Source organism: Physeter macrocephalus, chromosome 19, assembly GCF_002837175.3.
Source record: "Physeter macrocephalus isolate SW-GA chromosome 19, ASM283717v5, whole genome shotgun sequence".
NCBI classification, from domain to species: Eukaryota; Metazoa; Chordata; class Mammalia; order Artiodactyla; family Physeteridae; genus Physeter; species Physeter macrocephalus.
In genome coordinates, this window is record NC_041232.1 from 47,622,305 (window position 1) to 47,634,084 (window position 11,780).

The 11,780-nt window shown below is 42.3% G+C and overlaps 1 protein-coding gene across 23 annotated transcripts in view; it reads left to right on the forward strand.

Annotated features, from left to right (window-relative positions):
* The window catches only part of DTNA (dystrobrevin alpha), a 390,047-nt gene that overhangs the window by 348,163 nt on the left and 30,104 nt on the right, over nt 1–11,780 (forward strand). For 21 of the 23 annotated variants that reach the window (XM_028480006.2, XM_028480003.2, XM_028480001.2 and 18 more), the window contains 3 exons: nt 2,962–3,049; nt 4,912–5,009; nt 9,489–9,602. In XM_028480006.2, the coding sequence (XP_028335807.1) occupies nt 2,962–3,049; nt 4,912–5,009; nt 9,489–9,602 (300 nt within the window). The remainder of the gene's footprint in view (nt 1–2,961; nt 3,050–4,911; nt 5,010–9,488; nt 9,603–11,780) is intronic. The other 2 variants (XM_028480009.2, XM_055080756.1) reach the window with 1 other exon arrangement.

Here is an 11,780-nt window from a genome sequence, read left to right on the forward strand (position 1 = left end):
TTTGGCTGCGTTGGGTCTTCGTTGCTGCTCTCGGGCTCTCTCTAGTTGCGGTGAGCGGGGGCTACTCTTCGTTGCGGTGCGCGGGCTTCTCATTGCAGTGGCTTCTCGTTGCGGAGCACGGGCTCTAGGTGTGCAGGCTCAGCAGTTGTGGCGCACGGGCTTAGCTGTTCTGCGGCATGTGGGATCTTCCCAGACCAGGGCTCAAACCCATGTCCCCTGCATTGGCAAGTGGATTCTTAACCACTGCGCCACCAGGGAAGTCCCAACACATCTGCTTTAAACATCTGTTTTAAAGCATCCGTTGTCCAGAACTAATTTGGCCTTTTGCTAGTAAAAGTAGTTTCTTATTCCAACTTTAAATTTGTATGCTGGTTGAAATCTCAATCCACTGGGATTAATACTACACATAGGTGAGCCCTGAATCCTAGAATATCTTGTCTTAAGGGAATTTGTGTGAAAATATCACAATGCTATATGGATATGAAAAATGATGTCTTTTCTATGGCTTACATTTGGGGTTCACTTCATGTGTTTAACTTTTCCATTTTATTTTCAAGATCTTCTAGATCCTTGCTACTCAAAGCGTTGTCCTTGGACCAGCAATACCAATGTATCTTGAGAGCTTGTTGGAAATGCAGATTCTGGGGTCCCATCCTACCCCCCCACCCCCCCTCCAGAATCAGAGACTGCATTTTCATAGGATCCCTACGTGATACGTATACACACTAAAGTTTGAGAAGCACTGCTCTAGATAGCTATTGGATGGTAGATGACATTTTGAAGGAGCCAAGAATCATTAATGAATCCGAACAGGTTACTTAACAGGCAAAATAATAATAAAATTGTATTACCTAATATTTTTGAGCATTTAATATGTTCTAGGCATCATACCAGCTTGATGTTTTTTACATGCATTGTCTCATTTAGGCAGCAGGAAAGCGAAGACTCTTTTTCTCAGGATGAAGAAGTGACTTGGTAAATGGAGAAATTCAGGAATATTCTAGGTAGGATATGGTAACTTAGAGAAAAGGGCTAAATCTAGTGGAAGAATTCAGGATAAGAACAGGTACAGTTTACATATGTGAGGAATATAGACTAGCGCATAGATAAGGGAAACAGGAATATCTTCCAAATGACCAGAAAAAAATGTTACAGTAACCGATTCCACCAAGCAGAGAAGAGCTACTTGGAAGTGACATAGCTAATATGCTGAAAGCGCATAATGATTTTCATTCATCTTCTCACTTTAGAAAAAAAGTTGAAAGACTATGTTGCATGTTTACTGTTTATGTAAGTGTACAAATAAATAATATAAATGTATATTACTTTATATGGATCCAGGTCTTTCAGTGGATAATTTTTACAACCTTAACATTGGCATAGAAGTGTGTCATTTTTAATGTATAACCATGAGTATTGATTTTTTTCTTTAAGGAACAGGCTTAAATATAAGCCAGTGGAGGAGAATATAAGTATATTTGGGGATTGAGAGGAACTGGTTTCTAATCTTGATCCTGGCCTGATACTCACCATAATAACTGATAAACTAAACTATGACCAACTAGTCTATTAACAGGATTAGTGTTACTGGTATGTTTCACAGAATTTTTTTTTTAGTGGCACCCAAAACTTAGACTTACGTGAAGGGCTTTCTGAAATATCAACTCTCTAGGAGAGTTGAAAATGCTTCTATTTGCATTAGTTTTTTTAAGGGATCAGATTATTCTTATTCTAATAGGAAGAATTTTTATAAATTTATAGGAGACACTAAATGATTCCCACTCATGTCATTAGAAGCCACTACCATAATTCTACTTCTCTGGAAGTAAATATAAAATGGCAAGTTACCTGGGTCGTAGTATTGTAGATGAGAATTATATTTATTATGTATTGCTGCATAACAAATTACCCAAAAGCTCAGCAGCTTAAAACAACAAACACGGTGGGTGAGGAATCCATGTTTGGCTCAGGACTTTCTCAAGGTTGTAATCAAGCTGTGGGTGGGCTGTGATCTCATCTAAAGGCTCTACCGAAGGGGATCCCGTCACATGGTTACTGGCTGGCTTCAGTTCCTCCTCACGTGGGCCTTTCCACAGAGCTGCCTTTGACATGGCATCCAGCTTCCCACAGGGCAAACAATCCAGAAGGGCTCGAGAGAGAGAAAACATGCCCAAGACAGAAGCCAGGTTCTTTTTATAACCTAATCTTGGAAGTTACCTTCCATTACTTCTGCCACTTTCTATTCATTAGAATTAAGTCTGTTAAGTCCAGCCATACTACAATAAATGAAGAGGATTACACACAGGATTGTGAAGACCAGGAGCCGGGGATCACTGGAGGCTAACCACAATTGGTTTCTTCTTCCTTCTTGCTTTCATGTTGTCTAACATGTTGGTTTCAGACATGTATTACTTTGTCATAAGGAAATTAAATTGTTAAAGGCAATACGACTAAATTAAAGAGAAAGTATTCTTTCATCAGAAATGTTGATCAGAGGGCTTCCCTGGTGGCGCAGTGGTTGAGAGTCCGCCTGCCGATGCAGGGGACACGGGTTCGTGCCCCGGTCCGGGAAGATCCCACATGCCGCGGAGCGGCTGGGCCCGTGAGCCACGGCCGCTGGGCCTGCGCGTCCGGAGCCTGTGCTCCACAACGGGAGAGGCCACAACAGTGAGAGCCCCGCGTACCGCAAAAAAAAAAAAAAAAAAAAGAAATGTTGATCAGAAAAGTCACTCCTCTTTGGAGATTTCTTTGTAAGGTAGGATTTATTAAGGACCTTCCTGGCCACATATTAGATCATATCATGAATCCAAGTCTGATGTCATTAACCTAACAGGATTTTGTACAGCTATCAAATTTTTTGCACTGAAAAATTGAAATAGCCAACCCACTCCAGGTGGTAGTATGAATATTTCCATCTTTCTCAGTTGCCTGACTGACTCCTTCTTGCTCTGTTCTCAATAGTATGCTTGAGAGCTCCACCCGGCTTGACGAAGAGCACCGGCTGATCGCCAGATACGCGGCAAGACTGGCAGCAGAGTCCACTTCGTCTGTAAGTACTCTGAATGAGAGGATGTCACGTTGATTGTTACCCTAATAGCTGATGCCACAACAGCAGAACTGAGTAGTTGCTACTGTGCCGTCTGCAAGACCTGAAAACGATCTGGCCTTCCACTGCTTCCATTTTCACTTACCAGCTATCATTCTCGTCTAGCATGAATCAGAGCTCGAGGTATTCCTGTTACCATAGTGCTGAACCAGACCAATACCTAATTTCTCTGGATAATTCCTAATCAGTTAATATAAAGAACAAGCAATGATTCAAATCCACAACTGGCTCAGATAAGTTTCTACTTTTATCAGTACATCAAGAAATATATATCAAAAGTTGTTTCTACTTTTCTCAATATAGCAAGAAAGAGAAAATTATGTCATAAAATCAAAAGAAAACTCTGCATCACATGTCAAAGTTCCCATATGCCAGACTTAGCTATAGAAGACCATTTAGGATATAAAATATAGGACCTCACACTTCTTCAGTAGCAACACAAATCATTTCTTTGTTAAAAGAAATGCTAATTAAAAATGATAGAAAAGCTTTATGAAAGCCAGACCTTTACCAAGTTTAAACCTTTCCCTATGGTTAGTTTTCTAGAAATGAAAAATCAGGCTGAGTTTCACCACGTCTTTGGGCTTAGGCAATGGGTGTTATTTTTTAAAGTTTGGCATTCTTTGGTAGAAAGATTAGTTGTAATTTTTTAAAATTTGTTTTAAAAGCAATAAAGACTGACATTGAGGAATTTCTATAATGTACGGTAGAGCAAAGAAAGCAAGGCACAGGGAAGTCTACATAATCTGACCCTGCTTTTACAAAACAATATCAAATAAGCCCTTGACTAAATACACATAAATACATATATTAATATGGTATATGAGGTATATATACATATATATTCTTATGTAATCATATTCTTATATATATGTGATTATGTAAGAATGGAGAGGGACTTCCCTGGTGGCGCAGTGATTAAGAATCCGCCTGCCAATGCAGGGGACACAGGTTCGAGCCCTGATCCGGGAATATCCCACGTGCCACGGAGCAGCTAAGCCCGTGCGCCACAACTACTGAGCCTGTGCTCTAGAGCCCACATGGCACAACTACTGAAGCCCGCACGCCTAGAGCCTGTGCTCCACAACAAGAGAAGCCACCGCAATGAGAAGCCCACGCACTGCAACGAAGAGTAGCCTGCTTGCCTCAACTGGAGAAAGGCCGAGCACAGCAACAATGACCCAACGCAGGCAAAAATAAATAAATAAATAACTTTATTTAGAAAAGCAAAAGAATGGGGAAAGTTATGACTGCATATACACCAGTTGTTAAAGCCGGTTGCAATCCATCAGTGTAAAATTACATATATGAATAAAGAAATGCTAAAAGTATGTTGACCAAAAGAAGAAAAGAAAGTCATATTAACTATGACTTTAAAACTATACAATTTTTAATTGTATATTACAGTGGTTAAACGGTAACTCTAGAGAAAGAGATACTTCAGCAGTGATATACTTTTTTAACCCCACCTTTACTGAAAGAATAGTTGCAATGGGAACAGCATGGCAAGAATGAACTAGTTCTCCAAAGACTTCAAGTCAGAAAGCTAAAAACCAATTTTTCCCATGTTTTGTATATTTGCCTGCCAAAGGATTCTATTCTGCTTTCCACTGCATAGATGTGCTCCAGATCCCCAAGAAAGCTGGTTCTTAGGAGAGGAATGGCCATTTAATTTTACGTGTTTGCTTTTTTTGTTTTGATAGAAATAGTTTTTTTTCTTGTGCATATCTCACGACTCCTGTCTTTTCAAACACAGGTTGGTTCCCCTTCCCAGTACTAAATAGTATAAACTACATATTTTCCAGCAGCCAGCACAGCAGAGGAGCGCCCCTGACATCTCCTTCACCATTGATGCAAATAAGCAACAAAGGCAGCTGATCGCAGAACTAGAAAACAAGAACAGGTAAGGCTTTTGGGACATACTGGCTTTTTCGATCAAAGTACGCATTCATTAATAACCTGTAGTCATGCTTTTAAATATCCAGGTTTTTTCACCCTGTAGGCATATAAATATAAGGGAAGACATCTAGAGTCAATGATGCTGGCTTCTGAAAAGCTAATCTTTAAATTTTAGATCATCAGAGACTTCACGAGGGAAAAAATAATTATATATATATATATATAATTTCTGAGATGTTGATGCAATTTACGTAGTCTCCCTAGACAGTCTCATTTCCCTTTTTCTGACACACTTATTTTTGTTAAGGAGCTGTCTAAGGCAGAAGGGCGCTCCTGGGTGCTAGGAGGAAAGTATCTCAGCCACCCAGAGACAAGCAGAGGCTTGCCAGGGAGGGGTCCTGTGAGGATCCCCAGCTAAAGAGGCATCTGGAGTGACCACCCAGTTGTTCAAGCCAAACATTTCCACGCCCAATCCATCAGTAGGTTGTCTCTTTATTCAACACAGATTGATTCACAGTCTGGTCCCGTGGCAGTTCCCAAAAACCGTGCACTTCATGTCCTCCATTACCACTCAATCCAGCCTGCCATTTCATATCATGTTCTTTCTTGTTCAGAACGCGCTGGTGATTTTCCACCCACTTTGAATAAAACCCACCGCTCTTACCACAGTCTGCAGGTCCTACCTGACCTGATTCCAGCCTCTCTTGCCAGCCACAGCCCGCCTGGCTCATTACACTCCTGCTTCTTTCTTTCTTTACAGCCTTTAAAGTATCGGTTGTTTTCGCAGCTTAGAAAGCTCTTCCTCGGGGTCTCTGCAGAGATGGCTCCTTCCCATCACTCAGATCTCAGCTCAAATGCCACCTCCTAAAATATCACCTCTCTGATCTCTCCCACTACCTCCTATTCCAGGAACCACTCTCTGTTACATCCGTGTGTGTGTGTGTGTGAGTGTGTGTGTGTGTGTGTGTGTGTGTGTGTACGACATCTCTCTCTGAAAAAAAGTCGCATTTAAGTGTTTGTTTCCTTTTTATTGTCTGTCTTCCCTGACTGATATGGAAGTTCTTTGAGAACAGAGGCTGTGACAAATGGCCCCTGAGTTCCAGAACCATGCCTGGTACATTGTAACAGTGTAGAAACTCAGTCAATATATACTGAGTGAGAAAGTAATAAATATCTGAGTCAGATCTCAAACTCAATGCTGAGTAAGCCTCATATAAGAACAACTTGTACATTCTGTATTTCTTAGAACACCAAGCTGTCTTAATACTTAATCTCATCTTTAAACACTGATGTCCCTTCTGAGATCAGACCGGTAAAGGAAGAGGTTGTGATCATTGTTGCATGCCTGTAGAGTCTGACCTGAAAATTTTGGGATAAATGGTCATGCTATTCTTTAAAATTCTATAGAAAAAAATAAAAAATAAAAGGAAGATACAAACTCACTTGGCACATTTTCATATTCTTAGAAAGAAAAAAAGACTAAAGTGAAAATTTACAAGCCCACAAATATCTTGGTTGCAATTTTAATCTACTCTCCCACCTCTCCAAAGCACTTTGTTTTCCCTTCCGATTCTCTGCTTCCACTCAGCATGGGGATAGCTCACTTGAGGGGAAATCGGGACTTCCTTTAAGGAAATACCCCAGGGATATCTACCTCCATGTGGGATTCCAGAATCAGCAAGAGACCCCATGAATGTGCTGGCTGTACCATGCTACCACTCTTACTGCTTGTTTCTAGGGCATTTTGGGATTGCAATCGCTGAATACATGTTTTTACGATGAGAGGGAATAAAGGACTGGAAATGAGAAGAGATGGCAGAAAGAGAGCTTCATCCTTTCCCTGAGTTCTTTCCCCACCCCGTGCCTGAAGAGCATCTAGTCCATCCTGAACTCATCTCTCTCAGCCAACGGCCTCATGCCTTCCAAAGACCCCAGAACCACATCCCAGAAGCTTATCCAGGTCGCAGTTCCTGCACCACGGAAATTCCACCAGGGATCCCATGGTCTCCAGAGTGACAGTTAACCCAATAATCAGATCTCTGGGCTTCAAGGAAGGATAGAATTCCTCACTTTACTCCATGACTACCCTAGGTAGTCATTTAGACATTTCAGAAATGATCTTTAGAAGATAATGCTTTCTTAGAGCATCCTTAGAGGAGCCAGTTAGAGTTAGTATTAGGTGTAGCTGGACTCTTCAGATTACATTGTGGAAGTCACGGCCTGCCTAGGCTAGACCTGTCCAAGCAAGTACCAAAGACTGAGGGAGTCGAACACATAGGGGCTTTGGGGCAAACCCGCCTGAGTTCAAATGACTGCTACCACCTACTTATTGAAATTGGGCAAGACTTTTAACTGGTATGTGCTTGATTTCCTCATTCATAAAACAGATAATAGCGGTACCAATAGAACTATTGGTACTATACGAGTCTATATACAATAGAACTGTTATGAGGATTAAATAAGACTAAAGAAGACAGCACAGTCCCTGGGTGTAGTCTAATCACTTCATGCTCCTTACCTATCTTACCTTTATTCTCATCTGATCAGAGCTGCTTCTCTCTTTTTCTTCCTTGGGCTAAATGACTGTGTCATGGTTCTGTCCTGAGAACCAACCAGGAGAACTAGTGGGGATCACAGAATGTCAGGATGTTAGCCCTCAAGATCTTGGAAATCTCAGTTCACTGATTTTCAGGCTGAGCTCTCTGGGAGTTCGGGGGCCCTGTAGTGGTGTGTGAAGAGGAAGAAGAGCTAGTAGCACAGGGCACCCCCCTTTCTTTAACCAGCGAAGTTCCTTCTTAACTATGTGACATGTTGGGTTTCCATGGAAGATTTCTTTTAAAGAAAAATTTCCACTATAGAACACCAAGGGGGACAAAAGAAAAAGTTGAAAACCACTGAATTATGGTCCAAGCTCCTCACCATACCCATGAAAGGTGCAGTGACTCACTGGTAATTAGCTTCTTGATTCTGGCATGTTTGTGAAGCAGGAGGTTGTAAATCAGCCTCTCAGATGGAAAGCCACCCATCCCCCTTGCTCACCAAGTTCACCTTCCATTCTTGGTGCTTCGTTCTCTCTTATGGGCTCTTCTGCATTTTGCTGGATGGGAGACTGACCCCCTCCCCCAAGAACCTGTGACTTCTAACCTTGCTTAATAGCTTCTAACTCACTTAGGGATAATTTGTCTTACATCAGTCACCCATCACTTATGGCTGGCCTAACTTTCACCTCAATGCAGGGCAGCCCAGGCCCCAACATCAATAATAGACTGACATGTCTCACCCCCGACAGAGGTCACACCAATAGCACTCTTATGTCACAGACTCAATTACAGTGAATCCTTTTAAAAGCACTTTCCTTCATAAGGCTCCCCTTATTCAGATACATTGTTAAGGCTGAAAATATTAAGGAAAAGAGAAAGAATTTTGCCTACCTGGGGGCTTCTCAGATAAATTCAGTGAGAAGAATTTCATTCCTGGTGAGAGAATGGGGTTGTTTAGTTTTGCAAAATGAGCACCATTTATCCTTATTTTTTCCAAGCATCTCTTACTTGGTAGCTGCAGGTACTTTATGGTGTCAGACTGAGATCATAAATAAGAGGAAGATTCATTGTTGTCTCTTAAGCAGTGCGCTTTGCAAAGTTGAACACATTACCACAGCATTACATTACTGACTTAGAGAGAGTATTAGGTCCCGGGGAGAACACTCAGCTTGAAGGCTCCAATGACATATTGCAGAGTCTTCCTAGTATGGATGTACTGGAGATGAAGGCAGTATCCCCTCACGCAGAGCACCCAGCTGTTGCAGGAAGGGGCAACAATGTTCCAGGGCCAGAGAGTGGGCTCTTGTCTAACACTCAGAAATGAATTGTCCAAGAAGACACATATTGACAAAGCAAAGAGTTTATTGGGAACGAACGGGCGCCCGGCGGGAGAGCAGCAGGGTAAGGGAACCCAGGAGAACCGCTCTGCCATGTGGCTCGCAGTCTCAGGTTTTATGGTAATGGGGTTAGTTTCCGGGTTGTCTCTGGCCAATCATCTTGCTTGGCCCATATTTGGTCTGACTCAGGGTCCTTCCTGGTGGCGTGCGCATCTCTCATCCAAGATGGATTCCAGCACGAAGGATTCTGGGAGGTTGGTCGTCTCCTCCCTGTCTTGGCCCCTCCCAAATTCTCCTGGTTAGTTTTTGGTGGCAGCACCGTGTTCCTTATCGGAACCTCCTGTTGTGAGACAACTCAGGGAAGCAGTTATCAGTTATCATCGTACCTGGCCAAGGCGGGAGGTTTCGGTCAATGGTTCCCTAACCCAACTAGGTACAGCCAACACCTTGTAAACACAGTCTGTTAATGAGGGTTGGTTCTGCTCCAACACATAGGACGACCCCTTCTTTCTTTGATCTGGTGGCCCGGATCTACTCAGATGTTAGATCCTGGACATCCTGGAAGTTAACTGACCTGGGTTTCTTACCTTCCTCCTCTCTCCCAAGAGAAATCTTACAGGAGATCCAGAGGCTGCGGCTAGAGCATGAACAAGCTTCTCAGCCCACTCCAGAGAAGGCGCAGCAAAACCCCACTCTGCTGGCAGAGCTCCGCCTCCTCAGGTAAGAAAAGGAGCCCAAGGCGTCTCAGGAAATACAGGTGTCTGAGATCATCAATAAAGTCTAACAGTGTCCACCAGCAAACGGTCCTCAGCCACCATAGCTGCTAACGTCTGTTTGCTTTTTTTTTAACAGCACACATCTAATTGCTGGAATTTGGAGGTTTGGGAGAGAGGCTGTTTATTTATTTTTTTCTTTGACACAGAGAAAAGGAAACAGTGTTCTTTAGATCCGAAACAAAATGTTTCACTGGAAAACAGAATTTTTTATAGTGCACTCTTTTTTTAATTAAAGTATAGTTGATGTACAATATTATATAAGTTACAGGTATACAACATAGTGATGCCCAATTTTTAAAAGTTATACCTCATTTATAGTTTTTATAAAATATTGGCTGTATTCTGTTGTACACTATATCCTTATAGCTTATTTTATACATAATAGTTTGTACCTGTTAATGTCCTACCCCTGTGTTGCCACTCCCCCCTTCCCTTTCCCCATTGGTAACCACTTGTTTGTTCTCTGTATCTGTCCTACTGGAAAAAATTTGAACTCAACTCTTCTTAGTTATTTGCACTATCAACAATAGGTTTATGATAAAAGTGATCAACAAAACAAACATGTAAACAACTAAAGAATCATCACAGTTTTTTAAATCTAAAAATTTACCTGTGACCCATAAATTATCTCTAAATCTTGATCCCTAATAGCTTTGCATACAGATTTTCATACCTTCTTGTTCTACAAATGAATTTAAAGGCATGGTGTCACCTAGTCTGTCATCATGAAATATTTGAGTTGGGAAGGACCTAAGAAGGTCATTTGGTTCAAGTCCTGAATTTCAGGGCACTTCTCAGGGTCAGACCGGTAGAGAGTAGTAGGACGTGGTTGAGGACTGTACCACGTCCAAAAGGAGAGTCACACCATGGGCTCCAATCAGACTTCACCACCATACCTTGAATATGGCACTTACCCAAACCTGTCTGTGTCGTAAACAACACAAACATAAACTCAAAGACATTCCCTCATGAAAATGTCATATGGATATTTCACAAGGCACTTGTAGTTAGCAAGTATAACATTCTTTCCATCTTTCAGTTTGGATGCCAAGTATATTTCAGGTAAATCTACCTCTGAGGCATAATTTTTATAATAAGTACAGATGCCTCTTCTCAGAAACTCTTGTCAGAGTTAGAGTGCCACTTACTTCCTCCATACAAAGAGACTAAATTAAGCAGATTCTGTATGGCTGTATTTGGATTTTACCAAGTCCCTATTGATTGTAGTCCTGGATGTTTCTGGGGGTTCCACTCTAACCCTGCTCTTTGGCCATATTAACATCTGAGCACTCAGCACATCTGGCCGGGGGGCAGGCCCTGCCTCTCAGCTGGGATCCAGTCTCCCCAGGTTTGTGCACCTGGCTAGAGGGGCAAACCCACCAAAGGCCTGAGTTATGGAAAGGAGACCTATAGAACTTGCAGCTTGTGGAGGCTGCTTGATGTGAAGAGATCACGTCATACTTTGGAAGAACAAAATAATTTAATGGAAGGAACAGAAATTCTTCCTTTTCAACGTATGGGATTTCTGGTCCTACTTTCACAGAGATGTATTAGAAATTCTTGCACATTCTACTACCATCACCCAGAAGGGATGAAAATGAAAAGAAGGAAAAAGGGATGTTTTACATCCTCCTCCTCAAAGGCACATGAAAGTAAAATCACTGCTTGAAAGCATCTTTTGCCAGATAGGATCATGTAGGCCCTCCACACTCACAAGTTAAGAGAGTTAAGTCTAGTGTACACAGAAATATAACTGAATAAACCAACTTAGAAATAGAATAGTCATTCATCTACACCTCAGGGCACCCTGTCTCTGCCTGGAATGTTCTTTATACCTCTTCACTGGCCGTCCCATTCTCTAGTGGAAGGGTGGTGACCAGGAATTTTCATAAGCATTTTCACGGATTCCCCCCAGTTAGCATTTGCTTTCCAAAGTATTTGGTTCCGGGCTTCCCTGGTGGCGCAGTGGTTGAGAGTCCGCCTGCCGATGCAGGGGACACGGGTTCCTGCCCCAGTCCGGGAAGATCCCACGTGCCGCGGAGCGGCTGGGCCCGTGAGCCATGGCCGCTGAGCCTGCGCGTCCGGAGCCTGTGCTCCGCGACGGGAGAGGCCACAACAGTGA